The sequence below is a fragment of the Malurus melanocephalus genome, unplaced genomic scaffold (genome assembly GCF_030028575.1).
Source record: "Malurus melanocephalus ecotype Western Australia unplaced genomic scaffold, MMel_1.1 scaffold_514, whole genome shotgun sequence".
Taxonomy (NCBI): Eukaryota; Metazoa; Chordata; class Aves; order Passeriformes; family Maluridae; genus Malurus; species Malurus melanocephalus.
This window is the reverse complement of record NW_026623746.1, coordinates 1-24,278: the sequence shown is the minus strand read 5'-3', so window position 1 is coordinate 24,278 and position 24,278 is coordinate 1. Positions and strand designations below refer to the sequence as shown.

The 24,278-nt window shown below is 48.0% G+C and overlaps 1 protein-coding gene across 3 annotated transcripts in view; it reads left to right on the top strand.

Annotated features, from left to right (window-relative positions):
• Nucleotides 1–23,721, top strand: part of LOC130582672 (dedicator of cytokinesis protein 11-like) — a 45,623-nt gene extending 21,902 nt beyond the window's left edge. Inside the window, exons 7-31 of one of the 3 annotated variants that reach the window (XM_057381535.1) lie at nucleotides 1,584–1,718; nucleotides 2,727–2,904; nucleotides 3,344–3,423; nucleotides 3,823–3,906; nucleotides 5,316–5,456; nucleotides 7,015–7,224; nucleotides 7,526–7,648; nucleotides 8,619–8,701; nucleotides 10,066–10,188; nucleotides 10,370–10,446; nucleotides 10,948–11,132; nucleotides 11,273–11,338; nucleotides 11,511–11,603; nucleotides 12,004–12,127; nucleotides 12,761–12,882; nucleotides 13,273–13,356; nucleotides 14,589–14,678; nucleotides 16,057–16,175; nucleotides 18,131–18,200; nucleotides 18,277–18,402; nucleotides 18,946–19,017; nucleotides 19,395–19,541; nucleotides 19,972–20,055; nucleotides 20,484–20,595; nucleotides 23,178–23,721. In XM_057381535.1, coding sequence (XP_057237518.1) covers nucleotides 1,584–1,718; nucleotides 2,727–2,904; nucleotides 3,344–3,423; nucleotides 3,823–3,906; nucleotides 5,316–5,456; nucleotides 7,015–7,224; nucleotides 7,526–7,648; nucleotides 8,619–8,701; nucleotides 10,066–10,188; nucleotides 10,370–10,446; nucleotides 10,948–11,132; nucleotides 11,273–11,338; nucleotides 11,511–11,603; nucleotides 12,004–12,127; nucleotides 12,761–12,882; nucleotides 13,273–13,356; nucleotides 14,589–14,678; nucleotides 16,057–16,175; nucleotides 18,131–18,200; nucleotides 18,277–18,402; nucleotides 18,946–19,017; nucleotides 19,395–19,541; nucleotides 19,972–20,055; nucleotides 20,484–20,595; nucleotides 23,178–23,383 — 2,934 coding nt within the window. In that variant the 3' untranslated portion in view covers nucleotides 23,384–23,721. Of the gene's footprint in view, nucleotides 1–1,583; nucleotides 1,719–2,726; nucleotides 2,905–3,343; nucleotides 3,424–3,822; nucleotides 3,907–5,315; nucleotides 5,457–7,014; nucleotides 7,225–7,525; nucleotides 7,649–8,618; nucleotides 8,702–10,065; nucleotides 10,189–10,369; nucleotides 10,447–10,947; nucleotides 11,133–11,272; nucleotides 11,339–11,510; nucleotides 11,604–12,003; nucleotides 12,128–12,760; nucleotides 12,883–13,269; nucleotides 13,357–14,588; nucleotides 14,679–16,056; nucleotides 16,176–18,130; nucleotides 18,201–18,276; nucleotides 18,403–18,945; nucleotides 19,018–19,394; nucleotides 19,542–19,971; nucleotides 20,056–20,483; nucleotides 20,596–23,177 lie in introns of all 3 variants that reach the window. The other 2 variants (XM_057381534.1, XM_057381536.1) reach the window with 2 other exon arrangements.
• Nucleotides 23,722–24,278: the final 557 nt, after the last annotated feature.

Below are 24,278 nucleotides of genomic sequence, written 5' to 3'. Positions count from 1 at the left end.
CATCCATCCATCCATCCATCCATCCATCCATCCATCCATCCATCCATCCATCCATCCCTCCATCCCTTTGCAATCTCACCAGCAGCTCCTGTAGCCTGATCAGAGGGGATGTTCCCCCTGCTCCCAGGTTTATGGTATTAATTTCAAATGATCACTGTCTGCTGACAGTGATTTCTGACAGCAGTGCTTGCACGGGGGAAGATCACAGGAATGACATTTGCTGTTTGATTCTGCATTTGCTTTTGAACAGAGTTCAGCAGATGCAAACTGTTTAACATGAAATCCCATAACCATGAGGGATATCAACCCTGTAATATCTAGACAGAGATCTGTCATGGGTTTCTGTAGCATCCACTGCCAAATTTCYTGAGACTGCTCCAGTGAAGTGCTAAATCAGTGTTTAGGATGGATTAATGCTTCACATCCTTTGCTTTCCATGTATTTTTATGCTCCATTGAACTAAAGGTTTAGTTAAATCTTATAAAACTTAAAGCTCAACAACCCATGGARCATCTCTACAGCTAATTAATCATCCAAATGATGCCAGAGGTCACCACAGAAGGGATGGGTTACGGTTCAGGGCGCGATGCTCCCTCCCAGTTCTCTGCAAGTGAGTGRGTTTAGGAACATGTGCTAGTGTCAGTAATGACAGGAGCAGGAAATTACTTGTGATCTCCCATGTGGGATGAAAAATGCTGTGTTTATTCATAGATCTTCCAGATAGACAGAACAGCAGACATMCTTGCAGTGCTGCTTGTCTGGGTTTCCTTCATGATGATTCTCCTAACGCAGATACCCAGCAACTGTGAAATGCACCCTGCTCCTTACAGCATATGGTGCTGCCACAATTGCTGCCAAAATGTTCTCCTGAATTATAGTCCAGTGGCTTTTGGCTGACAAGCACGAAGAAAGGTGTTCAGAGACACTGGAGAGCTTTTTTTTCCTTTGTGAAAATCAGTAGTTCAAACACAGGAGCATTTCTCCCAGAGTTTCTGCTTTTTGATATAAGAATTAAACCCTAAGCCAAAGCCAGTTCATGAAAATAAATTTGTATTWAAAAAACCCCAAAAGCCACAAAGAACCCAAGCAGTTGAATGGATTGCTTTGTCCCTTGGCTTGCATTTGAGTGCTAGGAATTTCCACATGTCTGTTCCTAWGTCTTCCAGACAATTGCTTTGTAATTCTAGCTGAGGTCTATATGAAAAAAGGCTCTGGAAATACCTGCTCTAGGGTGAGATGGATCTTCARGTCATGTGGTGATCTGAATTTACTGTGCAGCATTACTGTGCAAAGATAAATGAGGCTGGAGCTACCTGAGAGATGGGCTGGGAGCCCTGGGGCTTTGCTTTGAATGGGCAAACTTGTAATAACAAGGGCATTAAAATGAAAGAAGATGATGGAAATCTCTCTTTATAAAAGCAAACCATGTTCAAAAGGGTGAATCTGCAACACTCCAGGGTCAGCAGTGTTTTCACTGTATTACAGTGTTTTCTCAATAGCAGGGAAGGCAGATATGGAAACCCATGGTTTGTGATATACATCAGAGTGAATACTTGCCTGAGCAAGATTTTTTATTTTTACAGGTATTCAAGAGGAGGTATTTTTACTTGTCACAACTCACAGATGGCTCCTATATTCTGAATTCCTACAAAGATGAAAAAATTTCAAAAGAATCCAAAGGCTGCATTTTCCTGGATGCTTGCAATGATGTGGTTCAGGTAGGTGTCCTTTCTGTGTGGCTTTGCACAGACTTTGGGATTGCTGGCTCTGAGATGGACCTGCTCTCTCGAGGTCTGAAGGCATGGAATTGTAAACTAAACCAAAKCTGGTCAGCTAAACTGATCAAAAGGCCAGTGAGTAATTGGTTTGTCTTTGTCTTGGGTACAACCCTCCTCTATTGCTGCTTGCACCAACTTCTTGTTTCTTAAGTTACATCGTGATAGATCCATGCAAGCATGCAGTCCTTTGGAATTTAGGATCTGCTCTGGGCTGGCTGTAAGGGTTTAGGGATTTGTACAGGTCTAAATCCTGGGTTTGCTGAGTTGTGTGGGAGTGAAGTGCAGCAGGGGATTGCTGCTCTGCCTTCTGCCCTTGCTGTCTGTTCAGAGCTTCAAGCACTGAGGGTGGTGGAGCTGGCGCAGGGTGGTTTAAATTACCCCAGTGGTTTGCTTCAGCGTGGATGAGTCAGAGCTCTGAGTTTCCATTTATCCTCCTGAACACAGTAAAAGCAGTGATGCACACGCCTYGGTGATGTATGGGATGCACTTCCCAAGTTGTGTCAGATTTGCCTTGGCTTTTAGTTGGAAAATGCTGTTTGAAGGGCAGCAGAGCTCCAAAAAGCTGCGTTGTACCATATCCTTTTGAGATAGAGGCCTTGAGTGTCCCAGAGCACAGCATTTCCTACCATGTCACACAAATCCAGCTCCTGGCTTCTCTGGGTAAATATTAAAGGTCAGATGGCATCAGAAGGAGCTTGTTCCTGCTCCTTGGTGCAATGTCTGTGCTTCGATCTGTTTTTTTGTCACTCAGAGTCGCTGGTCGTGGACCTGTGCACTGCTCAAGCTGTGAAACTCTGTGATTGCAGCAGGATTGCTGTGTCAGGGAGGGTGTCTGCATTGTATTTCGTGATATTTGAGCTCAGGATGCTTTCCCAGGGAGGAGCTGTGTGGCAGGGGCTGTTCTGGGTTGTTGAGGAGGGTGTGAATACAAATCTCTCATTTGTTCAGTGCCCCAAAATGCGCCGCTACGCTTTTGAGCTGAAGACAATAGACAAGTACAGCCACTACCTCGCAGCTGAAACRGAGCAGGAGATGGAGGAATGGCTGGTGACTCTGAGGAAGATCATTCAGAGCAACACTGAGAGCCTGGTGCAGGAGAAGAAGGATGCTGTGGAATCTGTGCAAGGTCAGTTTGTAAACAGACACCTACCTTCTCCCTTCCCCAGCAGGATGCAAGCCTGGAGGAATCTACACTGTGMTGTGTTTAAAGCAAGAATTGTGGCTGACACTCAGTGTCATGCAGAGGGGCTTAGCAATACACAGATGATGGTCTGAGGAATAAAAATGGAGGGAAACATGACCCTTCTCCTGGATGGGAAATCCATGGCAAAGCTTCAAGGCTCCTGGAAAATTGGCTCTGTGCTGAAGTTSTGCTTTGGGCARACCTAGCAGGCTGTAATTGTACACTTTGATACTGGTAATGCATGGAAAAATCTTACTCCTTAGGAATGGAAAAGTCTCCGTAAACTGTTTCTGTGCTATTGTTAGCAAACACTGCAGGATGCTTGCTGGCAGAGCAGTGCTCCTGCAGTTGTTTTGAACATCTGTTTCTCGTGTCCTTGCAGATGATGAATCGAGCACGCAGGGAAAGTCAGAGAACATCCTGGAGAGCCTGGAGAGAAGCATGCATCCTGAGCTGATGAAGGTATTGTCTTTGCAGGGTCGCTCTCCCCACCCACAGCTTCTGTCCAGCTTCTCTGTGAGAGRGGTTTTTTGCTTGCTTTCTGTGTCTCCAGCTCTGGGCAGGCATCAATTCCTGGTGGGTTTCTATTATCCCATTATTATTCTRTTTCTCATGGATGGAGCCACATGGTTTGAGGCTGCACATTCCTCACCTCCATGTGTGGTTGGCTGGCTCTGTCTGCTTTTTCCTTCAGCACAGCCACATCTCTGTACTGTCCCTGCACCATGTCAGAGCTTTGCATCAGCTCATGTATCACAAAGGCAACCTGAAAAATAATTATTTTGTTTTGATTCTTTCCCAATAACGACTGTTTGCCTCTGTGTGGCCAGGCAGTAATGTCAATGCCTTCCTTTGTCCTAGTATGGAAGAGAAACAGATCAGCTGAACAAACTGAGCAGAAATGATGGAAGACAAAACATCTTTTCTTTCGACCCAGAAGTCCAGGTAAACATCCCCACATTTTCCAGTGTGAGGTTTTGTTYGCTGTTGTGCCTCCCTGGCATGGCCACAGCATTTCCCTGCAGAAGCAGAGTGTTTTCCAGTGGAGAACAGAAGTGCAGCCCCTGCTCCTGTCAGTGAGAGCAGAGTGAGATGTCAGTGCTCAGGTGATTGCTCAAATACAGGGAAGAGTCACAGCAGCCCCACATGGCCTCCCTCCAGCTTTGCTGGATCTTTGGTGATGCCTCTTGATGCTGCTGGATTTCAAACCCACCCTCTGGGCCTCTRGGAGGTTCTCATGGGTGCAGAAGAAGCAGGAGAAGTGGCATTGCACAGATATCTGCAGTGCTCAGCACATCTGGAGCAGCGGTGCCAAAGCTGTGACAGGATTTACAGGGAGAGCCTCAATTTTCAGGGGTTTTCAAATGTGGGGACAGACAAACAGACAAATCACCCTGTGCTGCTCTGATGCACTGCAGTGGGGGGACATTGTCTGTTGGCAAGTTTTCTTCTTGGCTTTTTCCCTGCCAGGGTCCGGGTGTGGGATTTCAGTGGAAYGAGCTGCAGTTGCTAACAGAGCTTTAGAGAATTGTTCCAGGGGATGTCATGGTTTCTGGTTCTCCTTCTGGCATGCTTTGGCATGTTCACACCTGTGAAATGGAACATTCTGGTTTAACAAGGAAATGTAATTAGTCTTTAAAAGGTTTAGTTGTACAAAACGAGCTTTTCTCTTGGCAATTCTTTAGAGCCTTTAACAGAAAGAAGATAAGCATCCAGGAGGCTTTTTAGTGTCTTCTCTTTTTTTTTTTTTTTTGAAGAGAAGCCTTGAGAAGCTTCCTATATTCTGGACAGATAATAAAATGGAAATATTATTCAGTTTGGAGCATCTAAGATAACTTTTTTTTCCCTAACCAAATGGTTAGGCTGAATTCACTCTTTCTATGCCCAAGTATCTTCATYCTGGTGTCAGTCAGATCTGCTGTAACAGCAGGCATTCAGTCCTCTTTGAGATGTTCACARTATTTCAGGCACGAGGGGCCATCTGTTAGCCCAGTCCTGCCTTCATGGTTGAAGATATTTTTCTGATTGTGATGTTGTCTTATGTTCCTCTTTCTTCCCCAAGCTCTAAGTGGTGTTTGGGAAGATCCCCAAGGTTACAACRTATCAGGAAGGAACTGAAATAATTCTGAGGTTTATTTTGCTGTGCTGTACAAAAAAGGTTGCTAAAACTTGATGGAGGCCCATGAATGTTTTAGATACATTTGTGTAACGTCACTCATTTATGAATGCCTTGTACCTTCTGTACCACTGTAAAAAATATTAAGATGGTATTTACCATAATGCGATCCCTTAACATTATTCAGGGGTTTGTTTTCTTTTTTTAATGAGACCAGATTTGTTTGTTTGCTGTCTAGAGACTCGACTTCTCGGGGATTGAGCCAGATGTGAAGCCTTTTGAGGAAAAGTGCAGCAGACGCTTTGTGGTTTGCTGCCAGGACTTCTCCCTCAACCTCCTYGCTCAGCTCAGTGACAGGGCAGAAGAAGGACCCACCAATGTAAGGGCACCTCCAGCCTGTCCTGYTTTGTCTTCTTTCCCCTCATGAGCAAGAAAATACCTTGGCAAATTAGTCTGGGTGGATAAAACAATCCCATTTTGCCATGAGCACCAGTGAGACCTGGACTGCTGGCCCAGAGTCATTGCAGGATTTGTTTGCCTTGGTATTTTGGTGTTCCAAAAATGTGTTTGGGGAYGGGTCTGTGCTGACATGCCTCAGCCTGCCAGGAGCCAGGACTGCTGGAAACCAGTGGTTCAGGGGCAAAGGGAGAGGGGAGCATGTGCCTGCCAAATCCTGGGTCCCTGTGGAAGTCCTGTTGGTAAATGATTAAGCTCCATCTCCAAACCACTCATGGCTGTGTTTTATTTCATTTCCCCTAATGGCAAGGGACTTCCCTGTTCTGGAACCTTCTTCTGACTCCCAGCCTAACTGCACTCACAGCCTCTTTATTATATGCATTTGCTGTTGTGCCAAAGTTGTGCCTTTGCCCAAAAATCTCTTTGTTGTATTTTCTGAGCCTCTGATGTCTGTAGACAGCTTTTACATTTCACCTCAGCCTTTGTTCTGCCAGACCAGTCTCCTCCAGTCTTTGCTCCCAAAATACAATCCCTGTTGTCACGTCCTGTGCTTGGCAGACACCAGCCCTGCCCCATCCCTGCTGATGCTGCCATGTCTGATGCCTGGTGGAATCACAAAGGGGTTTTTTGTGATGGTTTCATGTTGGCAGCTCACAGATACACGACACCAGGTTCAGTAACTCCCAGCAGATGGAAGCATTGCTAATGGCARAGATTCCTGTTATCCATCCTTAATCAGGTCCAGAGTGAGACCTAATCAGCACATTTTCAGCATCAATGTAAYGCCTCCAAGTCATGCTGTAATGTCTTGGGCATGCTACAGTTTTGTCTTCAGGACTGCATTTTTATCTTTCCATGGATGCATGCCTACTAGGGTCTTTAAATTAAAAATACATGAATTATTGCCACTTGCCTYGTGCTGTCAAGGTCAGTAGCTACAAAGGAGTTGGCAGATTTTGCWCATGCATTTTCTCAGCAGTGTCAGCCTTGTATTTGAGCTCTCCTGGCTGGGAGAGCTAACTTCCCTCCTGGGATAGCATCTGAGGAGCATTTTGAGTGTCACAGTTGAGCCATCCAGGGCTGCTTGACTCTGGAAAATAAATGACCATAGACACTCTTAAACCAATTCCTTTCTCATTGCAAAACGATAAACAGCTTTGATGGTTTGAGTTCATATTTTCTTCCTGAATTCGTAGCTTACCACCTAAGTAGAAAACATATAGATTTCATATAGCTTTGTTCAAACTGACTGAATGAAAATGCAAGGCGGTGCGGGTAAAAAAAATGGATCTGTATATTTATAAAGCAAATAAACATGGATTGTCTATGAGAGTTCTGCAAAATGCTGGTGTAGCAAATCAGGGGGTAAAAAAAGAAGCAGAAGGTTCCCAATTTCCTTATCAGGGAAGGCAGTGCATGTTGATGCTCCTGAGCCCGTGCCGTGCATGTTTTATGACATACACATTCAATCCCATTTCCAGGTTGAGCCCTTTTTCCTAAGCTTGGCATTGTTCGACCTGAAGAATAATCGCAAGATCTCAGCTGACTTCCACGTGGACCTGAACCCTCCGTGYGTGCGGGACATGCTGCTGGATACCCCCGAGCCCGGGGCCGAGGGCACCCAGGGGCGCCCGCCCGGAGAGAGCCTCGTGCACGGCGTGCCTGAGTCCTGCCTGCGCTACATCAGACGGGTGAGGATCCCTTCCTCATCATCCTGTGCACTGCTGAGGCTGTTCATGGCTTTGGAATGTGTTGCCATCCGCTGTGGGTAACCAGAGGTCCACTTTTCTCCTGAGCTTTGCTCAGTGTCCAGGYTGCCGCTCGGGGCTCGCTGGCAGTGCCAGGGAGGTGCCAGGGATGGTTTTCCAAGGCTTGGCCATGCTGCAGCCTGGTGGGCCCCTGTGGCCATCCCCGGGGCAGGGGATGGTCAGGGCCAAGCCCATGGTGCCCATGGGGGTCGGGCTGTGTGGCAGCCGTGCCTCTCTGTTGCAGGGTGTGTTCTCCGTGACCGACCCGCAYGTGGAGATCTTCCTGGTGGCCCGTGTGGAGAAGGTGCTGCAGGGCAGCATYGCCCACTGTGTGGAGCCCTACATGAAAAACTCGGACCCCGGGAAGGTACTGGCTGGGGCCATGGGGTGTCCACTGAGTGGGGCTGCTGTGGGCTGAACATGGCTTGTTCTGTGGCTCTTCAGTTTCTTCCTGGCAAATGCAGTCTTTGTCCATCTATTTGCATTGTTGCCAGGATGGCTTCAGCTGGGCTGTCCTGGGACACTCAATTCCTTCCCCTAGAAAGAGGCAGAAGGTTTTTAGGAAGAGCCAAGCAGTTGGGATCTTTTCCCATTGCACTTCAACAAGGCACAGCCTGGGCTGGTGGCAAGAACTGGGACACCTCATCCCCAGAATGTCTGCACAGAATCACAGAATCCTTTATCTTGGAGAAAAACCCTTAAGATCATTGAGTCCAACCAATGACCCAGCAGTAAATCATGTCCCTAARCACCACATYTACCTGTATTTAAATCCCTGCAGGGTTGGTGACTCCAYCAYTTCTCTGGGCAGCCTGTTSCAAYGCTTGASAGCCCTTTGAGTGARGACATTTYTCCTAACATCCAAGRGAGAGGCCCTGCTGCTGCCATTAGCATCAGCTCTGCACGCCAGGTGGAGCTGRTGCTGCCTTGCTGCAGCCAGTCAAGAGTAGTTCCTGAAAAGTCAATTATAGAACACTTGGTAATTTTGGCATTTCCTTGGCACACTCTGTAAGTCCAGGATGAGCCAATTGCGGTCAGTTTTGGAAAATAAACTAATACCCTTTGGCAAATAGAGCTCTAATACCCTTAGTATTAATTAGACAGTTTAATCCTGACGAGGTTTAACATGACTGTTGCCACCACGTTTGCTGTGCCACCACGTTTGTTGTGAGGTGCCAGCTGTGGGTGGTGTGAGTGGCACAGGATGTGTCAGCTGCACTGGTGCCCAGGGAGCAGCGGGGAGATGCCCTCCCTGGAGACTGCAGCACCCTTCACTCCTTCTCCAGGGCAGATGGAAGCCCTGGCACACACTGACCTGCCTCTCTCTTGTTTTGCAGACTGCCCAGAAGGTCCATAAGGTGGCCAAGCAGGTGTGCAGCCGTCTGGGGCAGTACCGGATGCCCTTCGGATGGGCTGCCAGGTCAGTGCCTCGGGTGGGGGTTATTCCTTAGTGGGGCTGTGCCCATGGTGGGGCTGATCCCTCAGTGGGGCTGATCCCTCAGTGGGGCTGATCCCTCGGTGGGAGCTGCTGCTGCTGCTGCTGCTCAGAGTGACCTGGGACATGGTTGGGCAAAGGGCCAAGTGACTGAAGTTAGTGAAGTTGCAGCCAGGGCAGAGTTTGGCTCCCACTCCCAAAACAAAATTGGGATTGGCCTGAAATGCTCTATCTGGAATTAGAAACAAAACTTTAAAAAGTAAACAGTGCTGGGAAGGCAGTAACCTTCCTACTGACCTGTTGTTACTGCTATCAGGGTAGAACATTCCTGGGGACAAATTACACGGTCCCATGCTACCCAGGGAATCACTGCAGAAATTCCCTCCTGGCACCAGCCATTGCCAGGGACWGGATGAGAGCAGAGGATTTCCCAGCCTGGCAGTGGCAATCAGCTGGGGTTTGTTTTYCATCTTAAACTCTGCTTTAATTAATGTTCTTGGGAATGGCTGGAGGTAGTGATCCCATTCCCTTGCTGTTCTTTTACTGGGACTGATAAAGTATGTCAGTGCTAACTCTCTTGAATCTCAGTCAGGGGAAGGCCTGAARGCAAGATCATCCACTGCCTCCTAGTGCTAAATTGAATTTTGGTGCTGACAAAAGGGATGGGAATGACATGGGAATGAAGAAGGCTGTCACAGTGGGCTGGGTGAAGAGCTGCCTTTGGACACCGAGGAGCTGAGTGCCTGGTGCAGGGAGCTGTGTTGCTCTGCATTCCTGGAACATTTTCCTTGTGGGTCTCAGAGGAAAGTGTTTGCACAGAACGGGAGTGCAGATGTTTAATGTTTAGTATACACAGACACCTTTATTTTCAAGGGCAGAGGTGCTGGTGTTCATCCAGGGCAGAGTCCAGGCTCCTGCTCTGGCTTCAGAAGGAAGCTGATGTGTGTCCCAAAACTATTTTTTATTGTGCACTCCTTCCCTAGGATGATTTCTGTGCTCTGATCCCATGTGCAAATAGGGAGATGCTTTGCCTCTTGGTGTTAGTGGGAGGGGATGGGAGGGTGTTTGTGATTGTGGGCCAGGCTTGGAAATGGGCACAATGTGTCCTGGTCTGGCTGGAGGGAGGGGAAATGGGTGATGTTCCTTGTGATYTCCTGTGATACACAGGATTGCAGCCTGGGTGGGGTCTCAGCACCGTGTCAGGGTGGGAGAGCAGTCGGTGCTGTGGTGTTGGGAGCAGTCACAGCCCGGAGAATCTCACACATCTGAGCTGCCTTTCAGAAGTGTCAGACACCTCAGTGTCTGTGGATGTACCAACATTTAGGAAATCCACCTCTTCTTTTCTGCAGACCAGTTTTCAARGACTCCCAGGGCACTCTTGATGCTGATGGAAAATTCTCACCCCTGTACAAGCAAGACAGTGGCAAACTCTCAAATGAAGATATGCTGAAGCTTCTAGCAGAGTATAAGAAGTGAGTGTGAGAGCCTGGTGCAGGGGCTGGGCAGGCATTTTAACATGCATTTTTAAAMAGTTGAGTGCAAGCATGAGATGACAATTTCTAAAATGCTTGGAGGGTAACAAAAAGTGCTGCTGATGTGCTCAGCACCTGAGYTTTCAAGGTTCACACTCTTGTTCCTCTCTCCCTGATGCAGACCAGAGAAGACAAAATTGCAGGTCATTCCAGCCCAGTTAAATATCATCATCAAAGACATCCCACTGGACTTCACAAGTAAGGATCTGGGTTCTTGACATAAGTGCTGGTGGCTTGAGCCTCAGGAGTTAATGCTTCCAGGGGGGATTTTGCTGTTTTATTAACAAGAGTTTCTTGTGGCTGCAATGAGAAATGAGTAATTCAGCACAGCCACTGACCTGTAAGTCTTTCTGCTGCATTCTGTGGAGGAGATGTGKCCAAGTGCAGGGGTTTACCTGAGGGGTTTATCTGCTTTGCATTTTGGCCATCACACTCTAAATCCAAAGGAAGCCAGCTGCCTGCTTTTGTACCAGTCTCATGTGACATTTTTGATCCATAACACTGTGGGGCTTCACAAATGTGGTCAATGTGATTCTTTGTCTTGCATTTAAAGAAACTGGAGCAAAGAAAGGACTTGTGATGTGTTCAGGGTCACTCCATGTGCTTTTGGCACCTCCTATCACAGATTATGTAAGCTGATCTTCTGTCCAAAAGGCTTTTCTAGTGGACCTATTTTTTTCTATCCTTATTCTCTTCCAGATTGTGTCACAGCTTCTTATATTCCTATAAAACCTTTTGAGAAGGGCTGTGAGGACGTTGCAGTTGAAGTGGAGGAGCTTGTCCCAGAAGTTGCAAAATACTGTTACCCCTTCACCGTGTACAAAAACCACCTCTATGTCTACCCCCTGCACCTGAAGTACGAGAACCAGAAGGTGTTTGCAAAGGTGGGTGACCAGGGGAGTGACCAGGGGAGTGACCAGGAGACTGACCTGGGGACTGACCAGGGGACTGACCTGCAGCCAGGCTTGGGGCGATGCTGCTGGCCTGGAGCAGTGGCTTATCCTGCTGTTCTCCCTCCTTTCAGGCGAGGAATATTGCAGTGTGTGTTGAGTTCAGGGACTCGGATGACGCTGATGCCAGGCCACTGAAGGTGGGTACCCGTTAACGGGGCTGCCATCTCTGCCATCACTGCCRTGTGCTCTGTGCCAGCCAGGCTGAGCAGGGCAGGAGGAAAGCACTGAGTTTCCAGGATCACTGGTTACATTTGCCCAGCTCATTTAGRGTGGCAGGGCCCTGAATTCAGCTCCTCATTTGTGTTGCAGTGCATATATGGCAAACCCGGGGGTCCTCTCCTGACAGCGAACGCGTACGCTGCCGTGCTGCACCACAACCAGAGCCCGGAGTTCTACGATGAGGTAAAAGCCAAATGTGGGGAACGGCACATTTTCCTGGATGCTACAATGCCAAGGGGCTTCTCAGGATACTTCTTTTTCCAGGGCTGGGTGAAAAATGGGTAAAGATAATCACCAGCCCTTTGAGCCTCAGCAGAAGGGCTCAGCAAAGCCAGAGCCTTTGTCAATTTTTAATGTCAGTTTGTTTTCTGCTGTCTTTACTGTCACGCTTTGTGCACTCCAATCACACACCCCCATTAATAAGTAATGTTGCAAATGTGATGAAAATGTTAGGAGTTATTTAAGATAAGTAAGAATGTGTCTTGTGTAACTGCATACAACATAACATTTGTGAAATGAAATAGAACTAAAATATTACTCCGCAACTAAAAATACAGTCTGATCTATCATGATATCATTTTAGATTAAAATTGAGCTTCCAATTCACCTCCATCAAAAGCATCATTTGCTTTTCACCTTCTATCATGTCAGCTGTGAAATTAATACAAAGGCAACATCGAAAAAACAGGACACCGTTGAAACTCAAGGTATGTTCAATGCTTAAATTACTTCTGTTGGAGTGTAAAAGGCCAAGATAAAACAAATGTAGGGACATGAAAAAAATATGCGATTAAAATACCAGCCCATCCGAATTGTCCTTTCTAAAAGCAACCTAATACCAAACCGTTGGTCTAAAATGGAATAAACTCAATGTTTTTAGTTTATATTAAAACTCAAATTGTTGCTGCAGTCTGACAGCTCTTTCTGTTTGTCCCTGACCTGACTTGCACGGATGTGCTGTTGTCAGGCAAATCACCAGTAGAAACTTGCTGTGAGCTCAGGATCTCAGGGCTGATCCTACCAACACCAGGCACACTTACACCTGGCTCCCACTGGCTGGGAAACCTCTCCATGGATCCAGCCCTCAAAGGAGCCATCGTGGGGCACAGCCATGGCTCACACACTGTTCCTGCCCCTCAGACCCACTCCTGCTCTGTGCTGTGTGTGACATTCATTCACCAGGTTAAAGGTGCTTTAATGACACTGCCGTGGCTGATTCCCTCGCTAGAGCCACTTGCACAGCTGCAAGTTTGGGCTTCCCAGGGTGAGACAGAGCTGTCTTTGAGCTGATCCTGCAGCCCTGTGTGCCTGCTGACTGTGTGCCCTGGTTGCCTCCGCAGTGGGATACGCCTGGGTGCCACTGCTGAAGGACGGGCGCATTGTCACCCTGGAGCGGCAGCTGCCCGTGTCCTCCAACCTCCCAGCCAGCTACCTGGGCCTTGCAGACCCCGAGTCACGCAAGGTAGGAGGGTCATTGAAATGGGCTTCAATCAAAAAGGAAGGGGAAAGTTGAGCTTTTGTTACCACTCTGAGTTCTGGGCTTCTTTTGGTGTTCTGCTCAGCTGAACAGATCTGTTCTGCAGCTTAAAGTTCTTAGGGGTGGGAGACAGGACACCTTTAATTCCACGTTCCCTGCTTATGCAGGTTGCAGAGATATTTTTTGTGGCAGGCTGGGCCGGGCTGTTGCAGATGGCACAGAGCAGGAGTGAGCACCTGCTCTGTGCATGTTTTCATGGGGAAAGTGGTGTTTGTGCTGGGGGTGAACCCCTTCTTCCACCCCTGTGCCTTCTGGCGTGTCTGCACAGAGCCACCTTCTCACCCCAGTCGCTTGAATGTTTTCTGTTCACAGCAGCCCAGTGTGGATGCAAAGTGGGTGGATGGAGCAAAGCCCCTGTTTAAAATCAGAATCCATTTGGACTCGACCATTTACACCCAGGTAAGTCCAGCACCTTAAAAACTTCCAGCATAAATGCAAAGGAGGAGATTGCAGTGCCTATTTTTGCTGAGCCATAGGTGATTTGGGAAAGAGGTGCCTGGTTTGCAGAGCAGCACTGAGATACTTGTGAGCAGCAGGGCTGGGATTGGCTGCAGGGATCTGCTCCTGGTCTGGATGGGATGAGATTGTTGTGTGAGTGAATGAGCCTAGGGAGAGGCTGATGTTTCCTTGGCCAATTGTGCTGTAACTGGCAGGACCAAGGAAACATCTGAGCAAATGAGCTGCTTCAGGGATGCAAAGAGAGAACAGCTGGTGGGTGTGAGAGGTTTCCCCAAATTGTAGAATCATTAACATTGAAAAGGCCTCTAGGATCAGTGAATCCAAGCTAATATTAGACTTTTTATTAAGTTTTTTTAAGAAAAGGTTCTCTGACAATAACAGAGACAAGAAAGCATCAGTCCTTGTTTCACTGTGAAAGCAGTTCAGGCTGCTTTACCAAGTCCTAGTGCATTCTGCTGTCTTACAGTAGTGGTGGACTTCTCTAAGCTCCACATGATGTGCTTCAAAGATTCCCAGCACAGGCTCTGGGGCACCTCCTGTCAGCACAGCTCCTGGGGAAATGCCCTTGGCTGGATGTCATCAGCTACATTTACATTCAGAGCAAATTGCTTTCAGCATCTGAGTCTATTTTGGAGCTTTACTGATTCTGTAGAGCACTGAGAGCAGCACAGTAGTTGCGCTTCCCACCAAATTACATTTCCAGATGCTTTTCAGGGTTAAATAACCCAGTAATTAAATTTAACCGAGGAGGAGGAGGGAGAGTAATGTGAAGGAGAGTCTGCCTCAGATGGACAGTAGGAGGGTGGTGATGCAGATAGTGAGAGAGTTTCTGAGAGGAGAGCTTCTGTTTCTCCAGGCCAGTGTTGGATGGGGATTGGGACTCAGGGTACTACAACCACAGGAGAATTTTAACACTGCTGGGAGCTTTGTGCTTAATATTGAGGTTAATTGGGAGGCAGGGGCTGAGCAGTGGATGGGCATGTTGGCAAAGACGGGGAGCAGTCCTGGGAGATGTCAGCTGGGGGACAGGAATGCCACTGGCAGGGACATGGGGCTTGCTGGGGACGTGGCCCTGTGCTGCAGGTTAAGTCACCAGATTTCTGAGTGTAAGTGGCACAGCGGGGGCTGACCAAGGTTGAGGCTGCTGCATTGAACTTGTTTGTCTCTTCCAGGACATGCACTTGCACAAATTCTTCCAGTACTGCCAGCTGGTTCAGGCAGGAGCCAAGGAAGTGCCAGGAGAGCTTGTGAAATACCTCAAGGTGAAGTGCCTGTGGCTGGGCTTTGTGTTTCACAGACTGTCAGCAAAGACCAGCCCCTGCCCAGGGGCCACACGCCCTTGCTGGGGCTGCTGCATTCTGCAGTGCCCTCACTTTTGCTTTATCCCATCAGATAGGTTGGTGTTTAACTGGAATGTCTTTCCAAGTCCCTACATTCATTTTATCTTGTCAGACGATTGTCTGTGTGCTGCTTCCCTCTGCCTTCCACAGAGGATAAAACAAGCAGCCAGCATCTCTCTGCCGTGCTCTTGGAAACGCCTCCTCCTGGTGGACTCTCACCCTCCTCCCTTGCTGCTCCAAGTTTGACTCAGGCCTTTAAACTGTAGCAAATAGAAAAAATAGAAAAAAATCCTTTTTTCTGGAAGCCCACTCAAAACAGGATTTTTTTTCACGTTTAAAAAAAAAGATACGTGAGATTATCAGCCAGTTAAATTTGATCAGAGGTGACCTATGACCTAGACCCAACTTTTTGGTAATCACTGCAGCATGAGTAAGGGCTTTGGAGCAGATCCAGCAAGGGCTCCTGCAGGGAATATCATTCTTGGCTATTTACAGTCCTTGTTTCCTTCCATGACTGCCTGTTTTTGGGAGCGCTGCTGTAGCAACAGCTCCACTTCCAGTGGTGGGGAAGTATCACCACAGAGTTACTTAATGTGTGTCAGATAATGTACAAATACTTTAAGAAATAGAAATAGCAGCAGGTTTTGAAGGCAAGCACTGCAATCTCAGCTTTGTTGTGAGCATTCTGCCAGGTCCCAGCCCTGCCAAGCCCCCTCCCTGCAGCCTGCAGACTGAGATGGGTATGTGCTCACCACAATGAGGGATTCTTAACCACCTTCACCTCAGTAATGTCAGTAATTTAAATAGCTAGACACAGATTTTAAAACCTGTCATTAGATTTGCAGATTTGAAAACTGAAAATGCAATGCATTATCTTTCCTAGAATAGTATCGTGAGCTTCAGACACAAGAGCTCTGTGAAAAGGTGGAGAGTGTATGCACAAGATGAACCTGGCCTTCCACAAGTCCCTTAAATCCCATTTTCAATAGCAAACTATGCTCTTTGAAAAGAAAAGTCTCACTGCAAGTCATTGGGCAGCAGTTTTTCATGCTCCGAAGGCATTTGTGGAAATGGGACTTTAAAAAAGTGGCACAAGTGATGAGAAAACCTGAGAGCAAAACTTTGGCCTCAAATTCTGGACTTTTCAAATCAAATAGTAGCATGTGACCTCTAATTAAGTCATAGCTGGAGCCTTTGCTAATGCCTGTCCCATTGCCACAGAAGTGTCTGAGGACTGTAAATGTTTAACATCTGCAAAATGTTGAACTAAAAGTGTCTGTGTTTTGAACATTTGTTTTAGTGTTTGCACGCGATGGAGATCCAAGTAATGATTCAGTTTCTACCTGTAATTCTTATGCAACTATTTAGAGTCCTCACCAACGTGACGCAGGAGGATGAAGTAGCTGTCAACTGCACCATGTGAGTGTGGGGTGAACCACCCAGTGATGAATGCAGAGGCACAAATGGCAGTGCAAAGCAGGGTCTGGTTCCCAGTACAGGCTGCTAAAGGACAGCAGCACTGACTGTCCCCTGCTGCTGTCCTCCCCTGGCTCATGTGGGTGGCATTGGGAGCATTGTGGGGCTCTTGTCCTGACCGCTGTGTGGGGAAAAACGCGGTATTTAAAAATTACTCCTGGTTTGTTTCTCGAAAGAGGAAGTGTTTGGTGGCTCTGGCAGCTGTTGTTGTCATCAAAAGGCTCCAGAGTGCCCAGGCGTGTCCCAGCTGCAGCAGCAGATGTGGGAGCAGTGTCCTGGTGCCATCCTGGCACGCCAGTCCCGGTGTCAGGAGCGCTGCCGGTGCCCCGGAGCTGGGCTGCTGCAGCTCCAGCTGTGCCAGCTGTGCGGGCTCGGAGCTCCAGCGCTGCTCCGGCGGCCCCGAGAGGGCAGCACCGGCCCGGGCAGGCACTGCAGGAGCTCCAGCAAAGGCACCTTCCCTGCCGGGCACCGGCAGCGGCTCCCTGGCACCGAGAGATGTGCCAAAACATCCACCTTCCTGCCGCAGTGCCTCCTCAGTGAGGTGCAAGGGGAAGATGGATGTCATCCCCTGGTCCCAGTGGATAGCGTGCATCCATGTGCCAGGAGCATCCTGCTCCCACGGAGCTGGAGACTGAGCCCTGCTCCCATGGAGTGGAGCTGGAGGCTGAGCCCTGCTCCCATGGAGTGGAGCTGGAGGCTGATCCCTCTCCCATGGAGCTGGAGCTGGAGGCTGATCCCTCTCCCATGGAGCTGGAGCTGGAGGCTGAGCCCTGCTCCCATGGAGCTGGAGGCTGAGCCCTGCTCCCATGGAGCTGGAGCTGGAGACTGAGCCCTGCTCCCATGGAGCTGGAGGCTGAGCTCTCTCCCATGGAGCTGGAGGCTGAGCTCTGCTCCCATGGAGCTGGAGGCTGAGCCCTCTCCCATGGAGCTGGAGCTGGAGGCTTAGCTCTGCTCCCCAGGGATGTGGTGCCTGTCACAGTCACAGCCCTGCACCATGTGAGGCGGGTCATGAGAACTCCTCCTTTGTGGAGCACTGCAGTTCCCCTCTGTTTGAACACCAGGGACAGAGGAACAGGTGACCCCAAGTTCCTTCTGGGTGACCAGCTCCCACCTTCATTTCCAGAGATTTTTATCAAAGCTTGGCCTGATGCTTTCTGGTTTGTTAGTAGCTTTCTGTTTAAGGGCATCTCTTTTCTGATCAGATTTTCATAGTGGAATTTAAAACTCACTTTATCTGTTAAATGGCTTGTAAACTCCTCCCTGTGGTTTGGCCTGTGGGGTCTGTGACAACATGCAATGGTTTGTTGTTCTCTCTGGCTGGGACTGGAATGTAAATCCCCAGTGCTGGCTGGGGAAACCAGGCTCTTGCTGCCTTGATCAGCCACTTGGAGTGCTTTAGAGGGCTGGCATGTTCTCCAGGGTCTGCTTGACCCTCCTGAACTGCCAGGCAACAGCCCAAAATATTCTAGTGCATCTAACAAGGAGCATATGATGTAAATAGAAGAAAAGAAAATAGAAGGAGGCTTCCAGAATTGATCAATTCTGGGGGTGGAAGCAGGTGTCAGATTATAACAATGATAGAGAATGTTCCATCTCACCTCCTCGTGCAAAGAGCCTGGAGTGCTAAAGTCAGCTGCTCTGGGCAATTCCTGGGCCAGCACTAAAGGGGAGAAGAGGCTTTGGCCACCTCACCTTTGAGTGCTTTGGCGAGGCTGGTGCAGCCACAGGAGCTGTGTGTGAGGGGTGCTGGCTGCACGAGCTGGTGCTCTGCAAAGCAGGCCCTGCCAGCAGTGAGGCTTTTGGGGTTGGCAGCATGGGACACGCGTGGCGGTGACTCCTGTGAGCTGGAGGAGCTTGCCCTCTCTCTGTGTGCTGAACACAGCCACGTTTCTCCCCAGGGTTCTCCTGCACATCGTGTCCAAGTGCCACGAGGAAGGGCTGGACCATTACCTGCGCTCCTTCATAAAGGTCAGTGATGAGACACCGTCCCTGCAGACTCCCTGCTGGCAGCAGGCACACCCTGACCCTGCTGTTCTTGCCCCAGTATGTCTTCCGAGCTGAGAAACCCAGTGCCAAACAGGCGAAGATGACCCACGAAATCCTGGTCCTTTCCATGGCCACCATCCTGAAGCAGTCGGCAGATTTTCTGGCCATCAATAAGCTCCTCAAGGTGAAGTACTGGCAGGGTTTGGCTGCAGGGGTGAGGGGAGGAAAAGGGGGTCTGGTGTAAAGCCCAACACTTAACCGCATCTAAACCCACTGCAGGGTTAAAGCTGCCAGGGTACCTCCTCACATCCACATCCTTGAGCTCTTCTCTCACAAAAGAGATGAATTCTTGTAGGGAGCCCCTGTTTAGGTTTATGGCAGGAGGCAGCAAAAGGCTCTTCATTCTGCCAGTCTTACTCCAGTCACCTGAAGGGTGGCAGACTGTGCCTCTCTGGGCCTTTGCAGGGCTTGCACCCCAAACTCTTCTGGTTCTTGGCAGGGTGCACTGGGATGCAGATAGGGTAGGTCTGTTCCCACCCTAAAACTGGCAGGACATATCTGAGTAGCAAAGGTACCTATTCCAAGCCAACTGTGCAGGCACAGCCATGCTTACAAAATGCCATTTGAATGTGAGCTCTCCCTCCCACACAGGTGCTTCCCCACACTGGGTATGTCAGTCATGTTCCATCCTGCTGAGAGAAGTAATAGTATTCTTTGTCCATTCTAGTACTCGTGGTTCTTCTTTGAAGCGCTGGCAAAGTCCATGGCAATGTACTTACTGGAAGAAAACAAAATCAAGGTAAAAATAAATTTGGTCGATGCTGCCTTACAGAACTGTTGCAAACTCCTCCAAAAGCTTTTCTGAAAATCTGCGTGACTCTTTATTTTAAGAAACACCTGCCAAGCTGAACAGCCCACCTTCTTTTTTTTTTCACTTCACTTTTTCTTCTTCCTGCTTTCACTCTCAATTGTAATTTAAAAATTCCAGAAGTCCTTAAGAATTCCAGAGGCTTGTGCAGCCTCCTTTTCTGTTACTACGTACTGCAGTTGCAGCCAATGCTCTCTTTGGCCACTGTTTTATTAGGGAGCAACAAAAAGAAATTCTAAAGAACTCGTGCTCAGTTCTCCCCAGCTGCTGGCTCACAACACTGAGCTGGGATGTGCTCTTGGTTTCAGCTGCCCAGAGGTCAGAGGTTCCCTGAGTCCTACCAGCACGCCCTGCACTCGCTGCTGCTGGCCATCATTCCTCATGTGACCATCCGCTATAACGAGATCCCTGAGGAGTCCAGGAATGTCAACTTCAGCTTGGCTAACTTCCTGAAGGTCAGCAGCTTCTTTTCTTCTCCCAGGATTTTAACTGGGGTGGGAAGAAGATAGGCAAATGAGAAATACAGAGCAAGCAAACAAATGTGGTTTACTTTAACTCTGGACAGGGTAAGCTTTCCTAGGAAAGAGACCTTCTCTTTTCAAGGAGACACTAACTCAGTATTCTACTGAGGGGTTTCAGGCACACCTAGCAACTGTTTGGAACCTGAAATATGTGTACTCTCATTTTAAATTTTTCTGTTGTTCACTGGAGACTTAAGTAAGGTCATCCAAAGCATTTCAGGGGAACAGGATCATATATGTTATGGAGMGTTGCAGCAACYCAGAGGATGAAAWCTGGCTGCTGACAGGATGGCAGCATGGAGGGGATTTAGGATGATTGCTTTAATTTGTAATGGTTGGTCACATGTTACTATTTTTTCTCCAGCGTTGCTTGACATTCATGGACAGAGGATTTGTTTTTAACTTGATAAATGATTACATTTCTGGATTCAGCCCAAAAGACCCTAAGGTAAGCAGTAGGTTTCTTGGAAAGTGGTTTGCAGCTGTACATATCTATATCAGCCAAAGCTTTGTAGTGATTACTTTATACAACTCTTGGAGGCCTCTTAGACTCTTTTTCTGCAAAATCTTTTAGAGGCAGAGACCTCTTTGTTTGGGCCAAGAGCCTGTATCCAGATTACTTTAAAGTAATGTAAAGTGTCAGAATGAAAGGAAAGATTGGTTAATAAACTGGATGAAAAAGACAAAGAAGTTCCAAGTGACACCCTTATGCACTGACACTTGGGAAGAACAACACAAAAATTTGCCAATGATTAATCAATTTCACCAGATGCTATTTATTAGATTCTCCAATCCTTGTGCAACAAGTTCCACTGAACTGGAACAAAATGGGTCAAACCAAAAACATAGTCTGTGTTTGTCTTTTTTTAATCTCAGTTGCTGGTTGAATACAAGTTTGAATTTCTTCAAACCATTTGCAATCATGAGCACTACATTCCTCTGAACTTACCAATGACCTTTTCCAAACCCAAGCTGCAAAGAGTTCAAGGTATGTTCTTCCTTAAAGAGCTATGATTTGTTAGCCTGATGGCTTCTGACTAACTTTGGTTTGGTGTTAATGGAATGTATGTCCTGGTTAGGACATAAACCTCAGGAGAAGATGCTTTTCTGTCAGGTTTACATCATTTTATTGCAGAATTGTGTGCAGTCTGCCTTTTCAGTATTTCCCATATTTAAGTTTACATGGGACTAACAATATCTGGAAGACGCTGCCTGTGTTCCAGTAAATGCACAGATTGTGCAATGTAATCCTTGTTCTCAGGAGTGCCAGCATCCCCTGAGAAGTGGGTGTGTCATCAGGGCGTCCTGTGGAGATGCAGGAGAACAGATTGAACCCAGTGCCCTGCTGGCAGCTCTCTTTGTGGCCATCAGAAGGGGACCTAGGTTACCTTTTGCTTCCATATTGAGCAGCAGGAAGTGCATGGTGTGTTTGAGCTCTTTCTCAAACCTGCAGGCAGCAGAGCTTGAGTCTGTGCCTGTCCTTGGTGCCTACCAAAGGCATTGGTACCGTGGCACCAGTGCACATCCAGCTGCTTTTGCTGCCACTCGTGTCCTCTTTGTCCTGAAGCTGCCCAGCACGGGGCAGATGGGGCTTACAAGGGGCTGGGCTGAGGCTGTGGGCAGGTGGGGTGGCTGGGGCTCTGCCAGAGTGGCCATGCAGCCCTCACCAGCCCCCAGGAGTGCTGCAGACAGACTCCTTCTCTCTGGGTCCTCATGTCCCATCAGTGCTGCAGAAATGCATTGAAGACTGCGAGGTTTGGATGCCAATAGCCCAGCCAGTGCAAGTACTGGGGAGGAGACTGAGGTTTGGGATTCCCCCATGTAAAAGCCCTGTGGATTTATGATTGTGTAATTTGTTTTAGTGGAGGAAAGGGGATGTTTAGTTGTGCCTCAGGGTGGAGCCATAAAACTCCCAAAGTGGTTCCACACACATGCAGGTGCCAGAAGCAGCAATAAAGGAAATACCCCTTATTTTGGTGTTTATCTGACCCCTCAGAACTTTCTGGACCAGCTGCCAATCTTTTACATCAGTTTGGCTCCTTGCCTGGCATTATTTAACAAAGATTATTGCTAGAAACAACAAAGAAAACCACATCCACAGTGCTTCCATGATGCTTGTTAGTGGTGTGGTAACATCAGGATGCTCTTTGTTGGTTAACATTCACCTTTGTGTTTGTGATGGTTAAACTGAAAAGCTGTAAGGACAGCTCTTCTCCTGTGTTTTATTGTGACTGGGACCTACCAGCTGAGGTTCACACTGAGCTCATGGCAGCAGAGCTGCCCACCCTTGTGGTAGAAGTGCCTTTGCAGTGGTGTCTGAGCCCTGCCTGCCGTGGCAGAGCCATGTGGGGATGCATCTCCACTGGAAACTTGTCTGGCTGCAGGGACAGACCTGTGGCTGCAGGGGACAGCAGGCTCAGAGATAGAGAGGTACGAAGGGCACACGCTGCTGGTGTGTCTCACCTCTTCTTCAGCCTGTTTGGATGCAGAGAGGGGCTGCCCAAAGCTCTACTGCTCTGTTTCTGTGCAAAGAAGGAATAGCCCCCAGGGAGGTGCACAGAGATTTTCTGCAGCCTCAGCCAGTTTAGATGGGCAGGCTGGCAGAGCACAGCCCTGCACACACCTCCTGTTGAGTTGGAGTGCTGCACCTTGGAGCAGTGACTCTGAAACGTCCCACTAGTGCAGGGCTGGTTGTTAGTCTGTCCGTGCTGCCTCACGTGGGAACACCAGCCAGGGCAAGCCCCGAACTTGGCCTCATACCCAGCAGCACACAATTAGTTTTGCAATGTTGTGATGGGAAAGAATCCAAGGGATTGACAGAAGCTGAGAGTTAAGCAAAGGCCTCACAAATAATATTAAAACATTACATACTATCCTGTTTTGCCACGATTTAGAGCATTACTTGTTCCTGTTTATTTTTTGCTGTCTTTTTATTTGTCCCTTTTCTTTTTACACATAATTGAAATTTTTTTCATTTGCGGTGGAACTGTTCACTTCAGTAGGTAGGTCCAACTGGAAGGATCAAATCCTCTAATGTCAAATTAAGTATGCACTTTCCAATCAATTAGCTTGCATCCAACTAATGTAATAACCATGATGTGTGACAATTAGGCATTTGCTAACATCACTAACAGTGGAAGCTAGGCAGTGTTCCAGATTGCTCTGCTCACAGTGTGTTTACAGGACAACCCCCAGTCAGAAGCAAAGCATCCCCAGGCAGTAGGTTGTGCTGTCTTCCCCCATTTAAGCCGTCTCTGACTTAGAAATTACTCATTGGAGAGAGAAGCTTTGCAGAGCATCACGCTGCAAAAATCCTTCAGGTGCTGCTGAAACAGTGAGGGCTGAAATTAATGAACAGCCTGAACTGGAAAACACCAAGTTCTTTGATATGACTTAGCTCAGTGCTGGAGAAAACTGTATAATCAGTTCTGGCTGTATTGAAAAATCAGTGCACTGTGGAAGAGAGTGGTGAGTGCTGCTCGAGGCCTTTTGGGCTTACCTGACTGTTGTGTCTTGCTCTGAACAGACTCAGAACATTCCCCTTAACCACTGCCCTGCTGTTTCTTTCAGATGTAAACCTCGAGTACACTTTAACTGATGAGTATTGCAGGCATCACTTCCTCGTGGGGATGCTTCTTAGGGAAGCCTCTGTTGCCTTGCAGGACAATTACGACATCCGATACACGGCCATCTCAGTCTTAAAAAATCTCTTGATCAAGCATGCCTTTGACAACAGATACCAGCACAAGGTCAGGCCTACTTTGTTGGCTTTTTAACATAATGTTGTTGAGTTTTATGAAAAAAAAGCACGTATCAGAGTTTTAGCTATTGCATGGTGCACCAAGGGTATTCTAATTGGTTTTTGGGGAACTGCTGTAAATAACTGATAGTTATGGAATAACAGTAATAGCTCAGAAACCGTCTAGGAAATAACTGCTTGCATACTCATGCTGAATGTTTAGATAATTAAGCCCTAAGCCATTAAGGAACTTGAGAGGGTCATTAGCCAAGAGGTTGTTTGAGAAAATTAAGCCATGTTCTGGTCTTGGGCTTAAATTAATATCCTGTATTAAAATGCTATAATCAGGAAACAGAGCTAATCTCTGTTACAAGTCAGCTGCATGTTTTACTAATTAGTGACTCAGAGCAGAGGATCTCGATTCTCATGAGGTGCTGGATTTCCTCTGGGTGGATCTCAGCTTTCTTTGGTCACCTCAGCATGTGATGATGCCGAAAGAGGCTGGACATGGGTTTGTTTTATCTTGGTGCTGCTCCCTGCTGACCCATATGCCTTCCAAATTGCCCAGCTACCTGTGCAGACACTCCATGTCCTTGCTGTAGCCTAGAAACTTGTCTCTGTTTAGAGTTTAGATCCTCACATGCTCTGGGCAGGCTGCACTCCTGATTGCTGTCTGGGAACATGGATATTTCCTGGCATGAAGGGTGGGAGCAGTGGTCTGAATGTGCCTGGAGCTCTCCTGGACCCAGAGTCAGCTTCTCTTCCCTCCCTCCTCTGCCTGTTTGAAGGGCTGAGCAGGAGCTGGGCTTGCTTTTCTCTGCAGTGAGGATCCGTGACTGACTCAGGAGCTGTTTGCCCCCTCAGTGGGCAGCACTGCCCTGACTCCTCAGAAACTCCACCTGTCTTAGCATTGTCCCACGGGATATTTGTGT